This window comes from Neocloeon triangulifer, unplaced genomic scaffold (assembly GCF_031216515.1).
Source record: "Neocloeon triangulifer isolate White Clay Creek 2 clone unplaced genomic scaffold, ASM3121651v1 ptg000011l, whole genome shotgun sequence".
Classification (NCBI taxonomy): domain Eukaryota; kingdom Metazoa; phylum Arthropoda; class Insecta; order Ephemeroptera; family Baetidae; genus Neocloeon; species Neocloeon triangulifer.
In genome coordinates, this window is record NW_026775553.1 from 3,752,366 (window position 1) to 3,767,192 (window position 14,827).

A 14,827-nucleotide genomic window follows, 5' to 3' on the forward strand; every position below is an offset into this window, starting at 1 on the left:
TTTTTTTGCACTAACGAGTTGGGCTTTTAGCAAATAATGGGGTAGAGAAAAGTTTGAGCAGCAAACAACATCATTAAAGCCTGACAAAAATAACACGCACTCCGGCCGGAAAATAGCTCTAAAGAGCACACGCTGAGCCTCTTCTCGAGCTAATCCAGTCTGAGTGGAGGGACTAAAAGAATCTTTGCAACAGATTGGCCGATTAGTGCACCATGATGTAGGCGTTGGGACGAATTTTCTTGAGGAAAATACTAGAGATAACCTTTTCCAAGTTTTGTCATTCGAGAAGAATGTTGAAAGCTCAGTTGAAAAAATCTTGAAGTTTCATCAAAGAATTTCCATTTATTTCAACGCTGAAGTTTTTTTTAGATCTAACTAAATTTTTTGTCTTATTTGTAATTATTCCAATGAAGTTTTACTCGCTTCCTTTAAACCATAATCATTTTCAAGTTATGGGATTTTTATCCCTAAACTAGGCTTGATAACTTGTCAAGTTTCGGATTTTCAAAATTAGATTTAAAAATATATATTCTGAAAACTAAATTGCATTTTGAAACCAAAATCAATATTTTTATTACAGTTGTCAAATAGTTTCAAAAGAATGAGATTGTTGGCCAGTTAGTAAAATTGGTGAAAATAAATAAAGCAGGAAAAATGAGGATGAGACTGACAAAAAAATGGGGAGAGATTTGAGAAGTCGAAAAAGTGGATTTCAAAGTGAACCAAAGATAAAGGGCTTTTTGGCGCCAAAGCGGGGCGTAATGGCGAAATTGCAACACGTGTGTTGGCAGAGCAGCATTTGGAAAGAGAGAGAGATTATGGCGGCAAATCCATCGGGACGAAAAAGCTGTTGCTTTTTAGCGAGAGCCGCCGCAAGTTTTAAGCAGCGGCTCGTGACGTGTTTTAAAGGCTTTCGCACGGCAGCAGAGTTTGTCACTTACCAGCACTCAACTCGGCACTCCCTGCAACAGAAGAAAAAACGGGCAAGAATTAGTCTCGGCGGTCGTGCAATAAATTCCACTACAACTACTACTAAAACGTACACCGAGAACGGTTTGCTCTCCAAAGAGAGATCGCGCAAAAATGGCTCGCCGTAAAGTGAGCCGCCTGCGGTGGCCGCGAGTTCAAAAGTCATTGGCGCGCGCGATTCCATTAAATTTACAAGAGCGATAAATTTCAACGCCACCCTCGCGTATTGCGGCTGGAATTAAACGAGTCGCTTCAATCTATAGGAAAAAGCAGGTCAATTTTACAATTTTATAGATGCCTGCTGTTGATGCTGTAAAACTATAAAAATGACAACATAAAAAAACTGATTTTATAAACAAACTTTTTACTTCCATAAAGTTAAACACGAATATCAAGGTTGCCACTGGAAAATAAATTAATAGCTAATCAAACTGAAAGAAAAATTATGTGATGTTTTCAGCAACTTAACAAATAAAATTTAAATCAAAACTTCCATCTTAATTTGGAATTAAAATTTATAAATTTGAAAAATTTAGAATTTGAAGTTGTCTGTTAAAAAGGAGTTTTCGTTTAAATTTTGTAACCACATTCTTAGTTAAATATTGATCTTTTAAAATCCGCTTTCTCTTGCTTGGTTAGTCTCGAATCTGTGCTCATTAGGCGCATTACCTCGTAGACGACACACGTTTACGATACATGAGCAGTAAACAGTGTGCGTCGTTAACGTCGCGCTAAAATATAATGAGAGAATGGTGTGTGTGATGAGATGCGCGGAGTTGTCACACGGGAACCAACGGAACGCTCGGGGGATTCGCTCGAGCACACAAAGCGTGTCGTATCAAATTTGCCGCTATTTAAATTAACACCAAAGTTGCCATTACGGGTCCCCTCGAGAGGAAAATTCGTAACGAAGTGTGCGGCGGCGTGGGAGGCGCAGGGGAGAGAATTTTCCAAGGAGAGCCTCTAATTTGAAATGATGCACTGCGGCCTGACGACTTTTGACTTTTTGCGTGGGAACGTCAGTTAATTATACAGCGTGAATTAGGAAAAGCGAAAAGTTGACTTTATTATATTTCGTATTTTGCTTCATTTTTACTCAAATCTTTTGAAGTTTCATGAAGCTCAAAACATAATAAACTTAAAATAATGTGAAGACGCGCCAGAATGATTTCTTTTCAACCAAGATTAATATGAAGACAGAAGTGAATATTCAAATTAAACTTCCCCTAGCAGAAAAATGCATAAAAATTCAAAATTCCATCATATGAAATGAATTTGAAAAAAAAAATTTTTTAGCTTCAATGTTTAATAGGTAGAAATTTATATTTTAACTATATAAAACTAAGACACAACCAGTTCTAAAAAAATATTTACTTGTAATTGATGATTTTTAATGATGTCACATAAACTGCCGAGTAACTTATATTATAATTTTTTTGAGGTTTGATGTTCAATTTAAACTAAAATCTTTTTCCACACTTCTTACTCAACGCTGATCTTTTACTGGAAAAGCACAAATATCCTAAAATATATGTGCATTAAATTTCTTTGTGCAAAGTAATGCATGCTTAGGTTCTGCGAGATTCCCGAAAAAATTTATCAAATTTATAAATTTATGTACACTGTAAAAGTGTTTTAGAAAACACAAAAAGGTGTATTTCGCTGGTGGGATTTGTGCTGCAGGAGGGTCTCCTCGCGCGTCAGCAGTTCTTCAACACAAAAAGCCCACTTTGCCATCCGTCCTCTGGCTGAAAAACAGCCGAGTTTCGCAAAAACGAGCGGTGCAGATCAAAAGTTGAGGCATTTACAGATTTTGAGTGCACGCACGTTTTTCTCGAGCACCTTCTTCTTCTTCTCTCGCACTCTCTTTCTCGTCGAAAGCGCCAATTCTTCAACCCTTTGAAGTCGCGCTTCCCCCGCGGCGGCAAAGAGGAAAGGGGTGGTTATCGCGCGCGGTGCCGATGGCGCCACTGCTTTAATTGGCGTGCATTCGAAATTAATTAGCAGTCGTTGCGTATTCGCGGCATGTTTCCTTAATAAAAGGAAAGGAACCGAGCAGAGAAGGTAATTGTGTAAGTCAAGATAAAATAATTAAAGCGTCGGTGAGTTTTTCGCGCCACTGATGACGGAGCGGCAAATTGGCAGCGGGCGCTTATCTTTTTAAATGAAATACTACAGAGAGGCACATCCTTCAGCCGTCTTAAACTCTAATCTAGCCAGCCCGGCTTTGACAAAGAGAATTAATGAGAATGTCTTTAGTGCCGGCAATTCACGTGTCACGCACCAGACCTGCTCTGACGTCACCCTTTTCCACCAAAATTGCAGAGGAAAGACCTGAACATAATCCAGAAAAACAACGGACGAATTTCAAATCTAGAAATAATGAAAATTTAATTTTACTGTATTTGTTTTACCTTCAATTAATGTTGATAATTAAAAACTTTTTTCAATGCTTGTTGGTGAGGAACAAAATTAAAATCGCAAAGGAGCTATTTTTTTAATTAAAATTAATCTATATTTAAAATAATTGAAACAGAGTTATAAAGTTTTTAATTAATTATGATCATAATTAACAAGTGAAATTAGAGTAATAACATTATTTGAGGTTACCGCGCAGTTCTTGCGGTCCCTTTTGGCTCACCATTATTATCATATTTGATGTCAAAAAACAAAGCACTTAAAATTCTAAATGCGGCCGTTTTATTATTCGTCACAGCACTCCTTTCATGTGTTGTGCACCACGTGTGTTTGTTACGAGTACATACGTCGAGTGAGCACCCGCAAATACTAATTCAGCCGCTAATGAGCAATGTTTTGCACCGCTCCGGTGTGGGTGGGTGGGTGGGTGGGTGCAGCAGTCATATCTGCAGAGACGTGCTGCCGGAAATAATGGCACGCCCGGAATTCGTAATCACCCCCTCGCATAAATACATCAGGCTGCTTTATTTTCGCACCAAGAAACACAAACGTGTCTGATTAGCTTCCATTGCAGAGGGGCGAGAGAAAAAATGAGCTCCGATCGGAGAGGGTGCGAAAAAAATCAGCCTTGCTTGTTAAGAAGCAGCGGCACGGCTCGTTTTTAATTAAGCGCCGCGCTACCTTGATGAATTAATGCGCGGCAGCTTTTTCACACCTACGCACTTCTTTGCCCTTCAAGTGTGGAGAGCTACCTGCTTTGAGTAATAAAAGTTAGCTTGGAACTTGTAAAAATCCTAGCTTTTATTAAAGTTGGAATACTGACCAATTTTAATTAATTTTGCAATATTTGAAATTTTTATAAAAAATTATGTTATTTATTCAAAACCATAATTATTTCAAATGTATCTGCAAACATATAAGTTAGGAATGGAATATTGAAAGGAATTTATAACTTTTGGTTATGAAATGCTTTTCGATAAAAATTAAAGACATAAAAAAGTTAACACTTAATTCTTACATCACATTGTTATATTCAATTGAAAAAATTGAATCATTCTAAAATAAAAATAATAAAGTTTAAATAGTTTGTTGTAATCTTGTGTTTGATCTCGGAAGTTTTAGTAAAATTCTTGCTATATAGTGGTGTTGCCGTTTTGACCAACAATTGCTTTTTTTAATTTACATTGTTTTCAACAATTGAATGTTAAAAATGTGTTTATAACAATGTGGACAAATAATAAAAAACGACAATAAAAAAGTAAAAGATAAAAATTTGAATTGCTTCTGTTTGTCTGCAGATATCCAAAGATTTTGATGATTAATCTAAAATTAATTATATCATAATTCCACTTTATCAATAAATTATTCCTCCCTTAATTTCATTCTTTCAATTACAAGAAGTACACAGATTTTAAATAAATGAACTTCATATAATAAAAACCATCATTCATTACTTTATTTGTTTGAAACAAAATTCAAATTTTCTTTCTAAAAAAGCTTGAAACTTATCTTTCTTGAGGCGCTCGTTTCAAAGTAAACGGAGAACGCAATTTGCAGCTAATCGAGTTTCTATGTCTGTAACTGGAGCAAAATCAACTCAAGCCCAACAGCAGCAGCTGTCCCAACTTTGATTTCATCGTCCATCCTCCCTCTCTTTTTACTACTTTCTTATCTCCTTTCTTTTCCTTCTCGCGGAGCAAACACAAGTGCAGCGCATTTTTTTGCCATGAAATTGGGTCAACGCTGCAAAAGACCGCCGCTCCCTATCTTTTTTAATTTCGCTGCATCGCTGCTCCGTCACAAACATTCTCGACCGCATTATTTTCAGCACCAGACTCTAATCGAATATCAAACTGCAATTGGAAAAAGGAAAAACTTTTTTGTTGCGATAAAATTCTTCTCAGAATGTGCCATTTTTCGAGTTGCTTTTTGCGTACCTTCAGCAAAAACTAATCGGCTGAATTCGCTTCAGCTCAATTACCCCTGACTGCTTAAAAAGGCGCGATAATTCCCCGCCGGCAGCTAATGCGCCGAGCCAACTTTTATCGCTGTCCATCTTTCACTCGCCCCCGCAGGCTGATTTGCATCTTGGGGCCAACAAATCGCGCCTCCCTCGGTGCTAAACAATAAATTAAGCTGGCGCTGATAACAAAACCAAGCCCTTGCGTGTATTAGGGAAAGATATTTCAAGCACTGGAAGGAATTTAAAAATTAATTCTGCTCATATATTTTTTTAGCAACAAAAATGTGACTTTACTTACAAGTTTAAAATAAATTAGTTTCTAAATTTCATTTTTTATTTTCTCACATTTTACAGAAATGTTAATTTTCGAAAGTTAGAACATTTTATGTTTTAATTTTTTTTTCAGCGAATATGAAGCTCAGTCTCTAATTTTCTCATCATCTACTTTAATTTTCCCTCCATCCAGAAGGACTGCTGGCAAGACCAAATTATAAAACATGCGTTTCGGTATTTCCTTTAGATTGAAAGACTTAATCTGCGAAGCCTTTTTGCGGCAGCGAGATCCTTTTGACAAAATTCCGCAACTCTTCTTCCGCGCGAGCGACGCGCCGCTTTTTTACACCCTCCGACAGCTTTTAATTTTCCAGACGACGGAATGCAAATGCGGAAAAGAAGAGATTTGCGCGTTGTTTATGTATATGTGTGTGTTTGTGTGCTTTTAATTACACACGGAAAACTGGGAGGGAAAGCTCGCCTTTTAATTGTCGGCAGGAGAAGAAGTGGATCGCCCACCGCCAAGAGAGAAAATATATAAAAAGAAAAACACAGAGCGTTGTTTCGCGAACCGGCAAAGTTGTTTTTAACGAACATACTTTAATTACGAGTAATGCGAGCGGCAGACGACGAAATCTTAATTGCCGACGTCTTTTGTTCCCACGCCGACCTGCATACGCTTGATGGACAATTTTCTAAGTACATAATACATATATTATGCAAAAAGCTGTGGACGATTTTTAGAAGTTTAGAGAAAAATGGAGTGAAATTTTTAATCTCGTGATGAGTGAAGGGGAGAAAATACAAAGAATCAAGGGAGAGATTTATTCGAATGGTTTTTTAAAAGAGGAAATGATAAATTTTAGTCATTATGCTGAAGACGTTACTTCAACATGTTGTTTTCATCAAATTACATTAAATTTTCATAGATTATTTTTTATAATTAAATACCAAGAATATTTTAGAGATCTCTGGGCACTTTAATTACAAAATGGAAGATTTGCATTGACACTAACAATAAGTGTACAATTCAAATTTTGTTTTGAAATGGATTAAACCGTTATTGTGATGGAACTGTACAAAATTTAGGAAAAAAAGGCAAACTTCTCTCTATCGAGTATTTTGCATTCGTTCTTCGTTTGATTAAAGTTTTATGCCGATTGCTTTGGCACTCGGCGTTGTAAATTTGCGAATTTGGCCCGACAGTGACCTAGATATCGGGCAGAGCAGAAAACAAACCATTACCATAAAACTCGGGGAAAGCTCCCCTGCTCCGGCCGACTTGTTTAAGAGTCGTCGCTCTTTCTCTCCCGGCCCAATTTGCGGGCGATCTGTTTTGCGCGCAGGGGCGGTTGTTTGCGTTGAACCCCAGCAGCACGTTGATGGCGATTTATCGCGACAAGCAATGCTTTCAATTGTCGCGCTGCAAAAACCAACTTGTCTTTATTTGAGTCCTCTTCGGAGAGAGAGAGAATCAATTTCCGAGCTGGAATGCGGTCGTTGCACTTCATCAGCCCACCCACCGCGTAATTATGCACCTCTGCCTGTCTGTCTGTCTCTCTGGCGGCGGCGCAAATTAGACGGCTCAGCACATATTATATTGAATATATCAGGGAGGCTGCGGCGCATTTGCGAGACTCGGAGAGACGCCGAGCTGCATCTTTATTGCTTCCATTTGACGCGATTAATCTAGTCGGGGCGTGCAATGTAATGCTGACTCGCTTTGTCTCTCCTCGTTCCTAATTGATTGTGCACCACTAATGCAGTTCGGCTATGATAAGATCCATTGTCAGGTGAATGATATATGACCTAGTCTGGTATCTTAATTATTTACGTTCAAGAGAGGTAAAGCTCATTTTAAATTAAAAAAAAAATCACGAATCAATCCTCAAGCGTGAAATTCTACAAAATTTAAAAATGTTGACTGACAAAACTGAAGTTGACTGATGCTTTAATTTGTTAAACATTGCAGCATATTGAAACAAAATGATCAATCAAAACATAAAAAAGTGCTAAAATTAAAACCAAGCGGACCTTGTTGCAAAGAAGAAGAAAATTCTTGTTTGCAACGAGGTTTGCCTGGTTTCAATTTTCATGAAATCCACCTGAAATGTTGGCATTCAACTTAAAAAGAAAAAAAAAACAATCTTTGATTATCAGGACAGTTTGCAGATATTTTTTTCTTCCTTGCTGATTTCACTACTTCCTGGAGCTTTGACGATTTATATGTTATTGGACGTCACTTTACCAAACTTTCCCATTTTCACTATTTTTTCCTATTTGAGCACTTCCGTCGAGTTTGATGCGCAGTCAAGTGCACTCTGCAGCTGCAGCCAAGTTGCAAAATAACGACACACGCTGAGTGCTTTATGCATCAGGAAAACGAGCTGTGGGAAAATGCACTATGCATGTTAAGTGAGAGACTGTGACATTCCTATTTTGATGATGTGCGACTCGGAAAAATAAAGCCTCCGGTTGCGCCAAAGTGGCTCCGATAAAACAGCCAACTTGCGGTCCCGGGAAATTATTCCGCGAGCGCGTAATGAAAACAAATGCTTTTTAATGTGCGCGCGGCACACAATTTTATTAAAATATATTATCTCTGGGCTGCTCTCGTGCCGCCGAATAATTTCGCGCAGCAGCCGCGCGTATGGGATTTTAAACTTTCTTGCTCTCGTACTTTTGTAATTTATTATAATTAGCAATTTGAAAATTTCATAGCCGCGAGTAAGTGAGTTTCCGCTCCTTTAATCCTTATTAGCTGGCAAGCAAATGTAATAACGCGGAAATTCTTTTGGCCTTTTCCAACCAAGAAGCGTTTTAGTTTACAATTTCTCGTAATTTTAGGCCCACAATTTTCCATTTTCAATTTCCGACTTTTCACAAGAAGCCTGTGTGTAAAAGTAGTTTCTTTTCGAAAAGGCTATATTAATATGAATTTGCAATTGTTCGGGAGAAAAATAGGCACACAGTGCAAGTGAAAGCCACGTTTCTTTTATAACCACAAGCGATTCCTTTAATTTTTGCTATTTTTAGCCTCAAAAATTGCCAATTTAACTTATTTTCTGGTGATTTGACATATTTTAATTTAAAGTCTCTCCTTAATATTTAATCACCTTTAACCTTAAATAAATTAAGTTGGACAGGTTTTTATTTATTTTACAATTGAGAGCTTCAGATAAAATGGCACTTTGCTACTTTGGCTGTTTTGTGTCTTTGTCTGTGAGCAGAGTGGATGAGATTTCGTCTAGGATGCAGCAATCGTGCTGACTTTGAAAGCCGTGTTTGCTCTCTTGAGTTGCGGAGGAGAGACAGAAATCGGTGCGAAGTAGAACTTCCTTTTCTCGATGGAGTCCATTCAGACAAGACCCTTTTCTGCTGATTCCCTTTGATTAGGCGGAGAGACAAGAATTTGCGTCTCGCCTTTGTATCGATCGCGGCGACCACTTTTCGCACCATTTTCAACACGGCAGAACACACCGCGTACTGCGCTGGGGGCCCCAACACAATAATATATTTTGCTGGCGGCAGGTCTCGCAGAAAAAAACGTGACCGGCGTCGCAAAGCGGAGTGCGAAATTAAGAATTTATCAAGCGCGGCAGGGCGATATAAAATACGCGCTTAAATGGGTGACTGTACTTTATTTCCCGGCTGCACTCGAGCGAGACTTCTTTATTTCTCTCTCTCTCCCACCGACCGACAGACCGACTTTTATTTTTATATACGTCGCCGATCGTTTTCTTTTTTCTCTGCACCCCATCCATTTTTAATTGTGCTAATAGCGACAATTTGCTCGGCTGTAAAACATAGGCCGCTGTGGACGTAAACAACAGTTGGCACTGCCAATTTATTGCTCGCTGACGATCGATTTAGTGCAGGAGAAGTTAAATGGAAATAATGAGTGTTAACACGGTTGAATTGGACAGCATAATACTTAAATGGCGTCTTCCTATTTTGTAAAATTAGTTTATTCTGTGTTCAGTGTCTGTTTTTCCTCAGGAATAATGAGATCCTTTCTAAGATTGAATATTAGTTTGAATTTCAATTGAAATGGAAAGCTTGTTGTATTAACTTTTGAGCTAATAAAATGTTGCAACTTTTTGAAAAAAATATTTATATTTTTAATCAATTTTGATCAATGTTACATTTATCAAAAAATCATACTTTTTTCTTTTAAATTCAATTTATACTAATTTTATTATTGTTATTTGTACTAAAGCTCTTGCAAAAAATGAGATTAAAAAAATAAGTGAAATTTGGGAAATTGGATACAGGAACTTTCAAATTTTCCGCAATAAATGTAAAAAACAGTTACTAAATGTGATAAATTTATCAAAATTATTTAAGGAAAAAATCAAGAGTTAAAATTAATTAAATAGATAACTTATCATCCATTCATATTTATAATTAAACTGAAGCCCAAGATGAGTTTTTTGTGTGTGTGCTGTAAGCCCATTTTCATTTCAATACATAAAGGATTTAATTAAAATTTTGAGAAGCAAAAACGATCTGTTAATAAAGCTTATTTTACGAAACCGTTTTCAAAACAAGTACTTAATATCTTTATTTGCAGTACAGATAGTCCGAAAGTGCTTCCTTTTTTGGTCTGAAAGAGTTTGGCGCAACAAAAAAATTAATTGGCTTTGCTACAGAGGTAAAGTCTTCTTTACGCAGACACGTCCATTGAACTGGCAAAAAGTAGAGGTTAATAGAATAAAGGTCAACTGGTCTGGAAGGCACTTTTTTGGGTCATTGAGTGCGTTAATCTGATGAATGAAAAACGTAAGCCAATAGTAATGTTTTTACGTGAAATAAAGATTTTCCTTTAAAACATTGCAATGAAATTGAATTTTACTGAGCAATTATTAGTAAATCTTTGCCCATGAACGAAATACTTTATTTATAATTTCAAGAGTTGAAAAAAAATCTTGTACATAGGAGAATAAAAATGCAAATCTTTTCTAACAAAACTCGTCATGAAACAAAAAATAAATATTAGTAAGAAAAACCTGTTAAAATAATACAATAATTACTTTTACATTACTTTTGATTGGTAGCGCCGACCAAAACAACAGCAAGGTATGTGGCCCGGGCCACTTTTTGACAGATTTTAGGTGGAAAAACCAGACCCAGTGACTTCTTAATGGGCATACTTCACAACGAAGAGTCACCGGCCTCAAAATTCACGTAAGCAACAAGTTTCCGTGCCCTGGGACCGGCTCAGGGTGCACGCCAAATTCAACAATGATGCGGGGCTATAGGGACCAGGTAACTCCGAGGACCATGGAGGGGCCTTCCCATAGCCATTTTACCAGACAACCGGACCCGTACGGTTTCCATGCAAACTGCAACTACCAAATCGAGTACCTCAAACAGCGTGTTTTTGAAATGGAAATGGAAATTTTTGCCCAAAATGAAAAAAGTTTTCAATCTAAAGGTTTTCCAATGTTGCCAACAAAATCAAGACCACCTGAACCTGAAATCCCATCCCTCGTGTCTCTCGGAGGTGACACGCCCCCGAAACAGCACCACCATCGGTCATGCTCTGAAACTCCAGTGGCGCGAGTATCAGGCACACAAATGCAGCTCCCTTCTGAAACCCCCAATCAGACTCGAGATGAAAATCAAAATGAAAAAGGCGCTACGAAATCGCAACACGCGGCCGTTGACGCAGACAATGACTGGAAAATCGTAACGCCAAAACGGCGCTCCAACAATTTGCCCCACCATGACCAATCAAAGAAACCTAACCAAAGGAACACCCAAACTCATGTCGGAGCCCATCAACAACAGCGCCAACAAAACTCAAAAAGGTCGAACCCGGCTCCGAAATCCACGCCTAAATACATGAAATATCAAATGGAAGTAAAGAAAATCGGAAACAAAGGCCTCCAGCGCCACCCAGAGAGCCGCTGCACTATTCTCGAGGAAACAGGTGACCTACTGAGAGCCAAAGGCGTGAAAGGGCAAGCTACTGGTGCAGATTTCAACCTGGGCGCCGGCCTCGCTCTCCACACCAAGAATGTAGGGCGTTTCGACCCTGCCCAGCTGCTCCTTCGACATCCGAATGCTGCCCCTGGCTACATTGCACCCGAGAAGATGCCAGACGGTTCCCTCATGCTCTTCTGTGTGTCTAAGCCACGATCCAATCAGAAACTCTATCACGACCCGGACGGACACATCCAAGGTGCCCGGGATATGGTACGAGGACTGGCCAAATACACAGAGGAACACAAGGTCACTGAACTCTCCCTGCCAAGAATCTGCTCCGGGCTGGACGGCATCAACGCTAGCTTCATCCACCAACTTCTACTAGATGAATTCCGCAACCAGCCAATCACAATTCACCTACTCTCCTTTAAACCACACGGCCGCACCACGAGGACCACCACAACTCCCACAACCAATACCCCTATTCAGGCCACCAACAATAAGGACGAAGATACGCCTGAGGACATTCAACCGGTTTTTCCCGGCGGCTCAGATCTCAATCTGGCGAGGTAAAGAGCACCGAAATTAACCTTATGCTTTGGAATATAGAAGGATTAGAGTCAAAATTAAAATTAATTCCTGAAACTGAATTTTTCAAAACTTATGATCTATTACTTTTTGTAGAAACATTTGCTGAAAGAGAGTTTAACATTGAAGGATTTAGATCAATAAATTTGCTGGCAAATAAAATAAACAGCAACGGGAGGGCAAGGAAAGGAATTTCAATCTATTTCAAAAATGAATTTAAATATGGAAAAAGAACAGAAACTATTGAAGTTAAGGATTTTGCATTGATCCAAATTTTTGAAAAATTAGTGATTGTTTTGTGTTACTTCCATCCAAGTTATGACCTGGATGAATTCTCAGATAACTTAGAAATGACTCTACTGAAAATTAGAAATTGTAATAATAAACCAGTTCTGCTTCTCGGGGATTTCAACTGTCGTGTTGAAAAATTAACCACAAATTATGATTGCAAAACTAAGTACTTAACCGAAAAAATGGAGAAAAATGGATTCTCATTGTTCAATGATCTAAATTTGCCAACACACGGTCACCCGGGTTGGAGAGGCAGTGTAATTGATCTGATCTTTGCTAACCACTTTGTCTCTAAAAAAGAATTTCAAGTGAAAGGAGAAATAGAAAAGAAACACCACCCGGTGACATGTGCCGCCTCAATTTCCAACTCTACTTCACAGCAACCAAAAATCTCTGAAAATAAAGCAAAACCAGTATATAAAATTGATTTAGAGAGACTTGAATTCCTAGTTAATAATGACTATGTCAATTTAAATACTTTGATCGATAATGACAATGTTGAAGCCTTTTATCTACACATTCTGGACATAGTTCAAAAATCAAAACAGGTCCCTCGCAAAAATAATAGAATAAGTAAACCATGGTTTGATTGCGAATGCTTTCTGAAAAGAAGGGACCTTGTTCATATCTATCACTCACTCCTAATGTCAAATTTCAGAAATGAATTCCTACTGAAAAGACTGCTGGATGTTAAGAAAGATTACAAAATTCTGCTAAAAAGTAAAAAACTCACATTTAATAAGAAACAAGAAGAAAAAATAATATTTGAGGCAGAACAAGAAGCTTACCGCTTCCTAAAACAGCCAGTCGAAATAATTGATAAAATACAAAACCCCATTGACCTCGAAGACTGGATTAAACACATGACAAAAATACTCAACTGTGAAAACTTTCAAGGAGATGATAGTTTAAACCTAAAATCGCTCTTAAACCATTATGATGAAGAAATTTCCTGCGAACCAATTTTCGACGCGGAAATTCTCTGGGCAGTGAAAAATCTGAAAAACAAAAAGGCTCCTGGCCCAGACCTCATTACAAATGAAAATATTAAATCCCTTGTTCAATTCATGCTTCCACTTTTCAACAAATTTTTCAATAAATGTCTGACCTTGGGAAAAATTCCGAAGCAATGGAAATATTCCACAATGAAACTTTTGTACAAAAATAAAGGAAGTGTTAATGACTGTAACTCATATAGAGGAATTTGCCTCAGCAACACATTATGTAAACTACTTGACAAAATTCTGAGCAGGAGAATAATGGAAAAATTTAAAAACATAATACCCGAGGAGCAATACGGTTTCATGCCTGGCAAGTCAACTCTCGAGGCGGCACAGAAATTGCAATCAAAAATTATCGAAACCGTTAATGAAAAAGGCACAAAGATGTATGCTATTTTTATTGATCTCACAAAAGCATTTGACTTGTCAAATAGAAAAATACTGCTGCAAAAAATTATAAATCAAAAGAAATTGTCCAAAACGGAATTGAGTTTACTGGCCGAATTTTTAGACTTAGATTTTATTAGTATTAATGATGGAATATCTCAATCTGAGCCTTTTGTTGAGTCAAATGGATTCAAGCAAGGAATGAATTCGAGTCCCCTCCTCTTTAACATATATATCTATGATATTGTGAAAATATTTCAAACAATCGAAGGAGTAGACTTTTATTTCTATGCAGATGACATGGTGTTTATTAGTAACGATGTTAAGAAAATTGAAGCAGTCATGAACAAATTTGTAGAATATGCTAAAGAAAATTATTTGAAACCTAACTATTCAAAAACAAAAATGATGAAATTCACAACAGGAGGAAAGGGGAAATATGCAAAGGACGATAAAATAGTGATTGACGGCCATGAAATAGAATATGTAAAAAACTTCCCATACTTAGGAATTTACTTCCAAAGATCAGGTAGAGATTTCACTGAACATATTGCACGGAGAAAGGAAAATGCGCTAACTGCGATGAATATGTATGGAGATTTGAGAAAATTGTCTATTGATTGTGCGAAAAAATTGTTTAATTTGAAATTTGCCCCGATGGCCTCTTACGGTATTGAAATTATTTGGCAACATCTCAGTGAAAAAGATTTTGAAGAACTAGAAAAAGTGAAATCTCGATATTTTAAGATAGTAATGGGAGTTTCAAAATACAACAAAAACACCTATGTGTACAAATTAGTCGATGAGAAATTGTTTGTTACCGATTTGAAAGAAAAATACGATCTCCCGGAGACGGGTAATTATGTCAAGTTCCTTGAGAGCTATAATTCTGAACATGAAAATAGGTTTAATGTGAAATTCAATGACACGCCGGCAATGAGAAATGATGTATGGAAACAACCCTTGTTTGATAAAAGACATGTGTTTTGTCGCTTTGCCATGCACG

General features: G+C 37.6%; 1 protein-coding gene across 1 annotated transcript in view; it reads right to left on the reverse strand.

The window, feature by feature from the left end:
• Positions 1 to 14,827, reverse strand: part of LOC132196037 (uncharacterized) — a 191,130-nt gene that overhangs the window by 8,282 nt on the left and 168,021 nt on the right. Inside the window, exon 6 of the mRNA XM_059618419.1 lies at positions 942 to 962. Coding sequence (XP_059474402.1) covers positions 942 to 962 — 21 coding nt within the window. The remainder of the gene's footprint in view (positions 1 to 941; positions 963 to 14,827) is intronic.